Below are 1,462 nucleotides of genomic sequence, written 5' to 3'. Positions count from 1 at the left end.
CGCTTTATTATTGAGTATCGGACGCCCTGTATATTACGTTGTATTACATATTGTATTCTCGTTTATGCATTAGGTAAAATCCATCCATAATCTGCAAATGCACAGCGCCGTTTTCACTCGGACCATTACGCACCCGAATTTATTAGACACCCTCGAGGATATCATGGATACCAAGAACATATTGTTGCATCATACTAAGGCGCATATAAAGCCACCGGAGAAAGGTGCGCCTTACTTGATGCATCAAGACTATCATTACTTTCCCCACAAGAAACACACTATGCTTGCTGTGTTTTTACATTTGGACGATACAACACCGGAAAACGGTGGCTTGGCGGTATATCCCAGCAGTCATAAGCTTGGACCGTTGGAGGACCACGGATTGACCGATGAGAAAGGTGACCAATATCATTACGTCGATCCTGAGAAATATCCATTGTCCCAAGCTGTTCCTGTGTCTGCCAAAAAGGGTGACATTATCATCTTCTCTTATCTGTTGCTTCATGGTTCGTATCTGAACTTGTCCGACAGAAGTCGACGCATGTTTCTTATACAAGTGAGAGCCGCCGACGACGAGCCGACCAAGGACATACACAACTCTCCTTGCCAGGGTCTCATGCTGCGCGGAAAAAATATCAAGAAGGACGCAATGTACGAGAACAGATATGAATATTAATCTAATACACGGCGAATCCGAGACGCAAGCGAATATTTACTCTACTTTTAAATCTGGTTGAATGAATGAATAAAAAAAAAGAAGTGTTTGATTAAGTTTTATTATGTACACATATATAGTTACGTTTAATTTTTTTTCTATTCGATGATTTTCCTACTGCTATTTCCTATTCGTACTTCAGTTTTATTTTGATCTTGCATAATTTTTGAAATTTTTCTGAATCACCGCCTGTCGTGGAACGCACGCGGAAGTAAATATAAGTCGTAAATTTTGTTTGTCCAACTCCATGTCAACATCTGTGACATGATCTTGAAGCAGCACAAGAGATATCTCGATGAATAGATTCATAAATTATTTTAAAAGCGCATATCTGACACATAAATCACATTTATATCAAGAGTGTAAAGAGACATCATATAATCATTACGAGATAACGTAGTTCCTTTAAAAGACTAATTAGCATAATAAATATTTAATTATCACACGCGTTTTGTGTACGCCAAAATGAAAGTATTTATCAAATGTTTCCTTTTTTTTTTATTCGATTTTACGAGAGCGATCGATTTACGATTCCGACCGTGCGAGAGGAAAGGTCCGGTGAAGTAAAATTATCAATGATAGTGTTGTCAGTATCGTTTAACTGAATGGTGACGTCGTAAAGATGCTTGTCCAATCTGCTCCGAATGTCGTCTGCAGGGACGAATTGACGTTTCCTACTGAAAAAGCGAGCGTCTCTCTACAAACGGGGATTGCGAAAAAATAAATTGCGCAAAAATATATATATAT

The 1,462-nt window shown here is 38.4% G+C and overlaps 1 protein-coding gene across 1 annotated transcript; it reads left to right on the top strand.

Moving 5' to 3' along the window:
* Positions 1–73: 73 nt before the first annotated feature.
* Positions 74–784, top strand: LOC105460570 (phytanoyl-CoA dioxygenase, peroxisomal-like; the record flags this gene model as incomplete). Its single annotated transcript, XM_011707057.1, has 1 exon — positions 74–784. A coding segment is annotated over one exon (603 nt), but the record flags the coding sequence as incomplete, so codon positions are not given.
* Between the last annotated feature and the right edge of the window lie 678 nt (positions 785–1,462).

The sequence above is a fragment of the Wasmannia auropunctata genome, unplaced genomic scaffold (genome assembly GCF_000956235.1).
Source record: "Wasmannia auropunctata unplaced genomic scaffold, wasmannia.A_1.0 LD319473.1, whole genome shotgun sequence".
NCBI lineage: Eukaryota > Metazoa > Arthropoda > Insecta > Hymenoptera > Formicidae > Wasmannia > Wasmannia auropunctata.
This window is presented reverse-complemented; position numbering and strand designations above follow the sequence as displayed.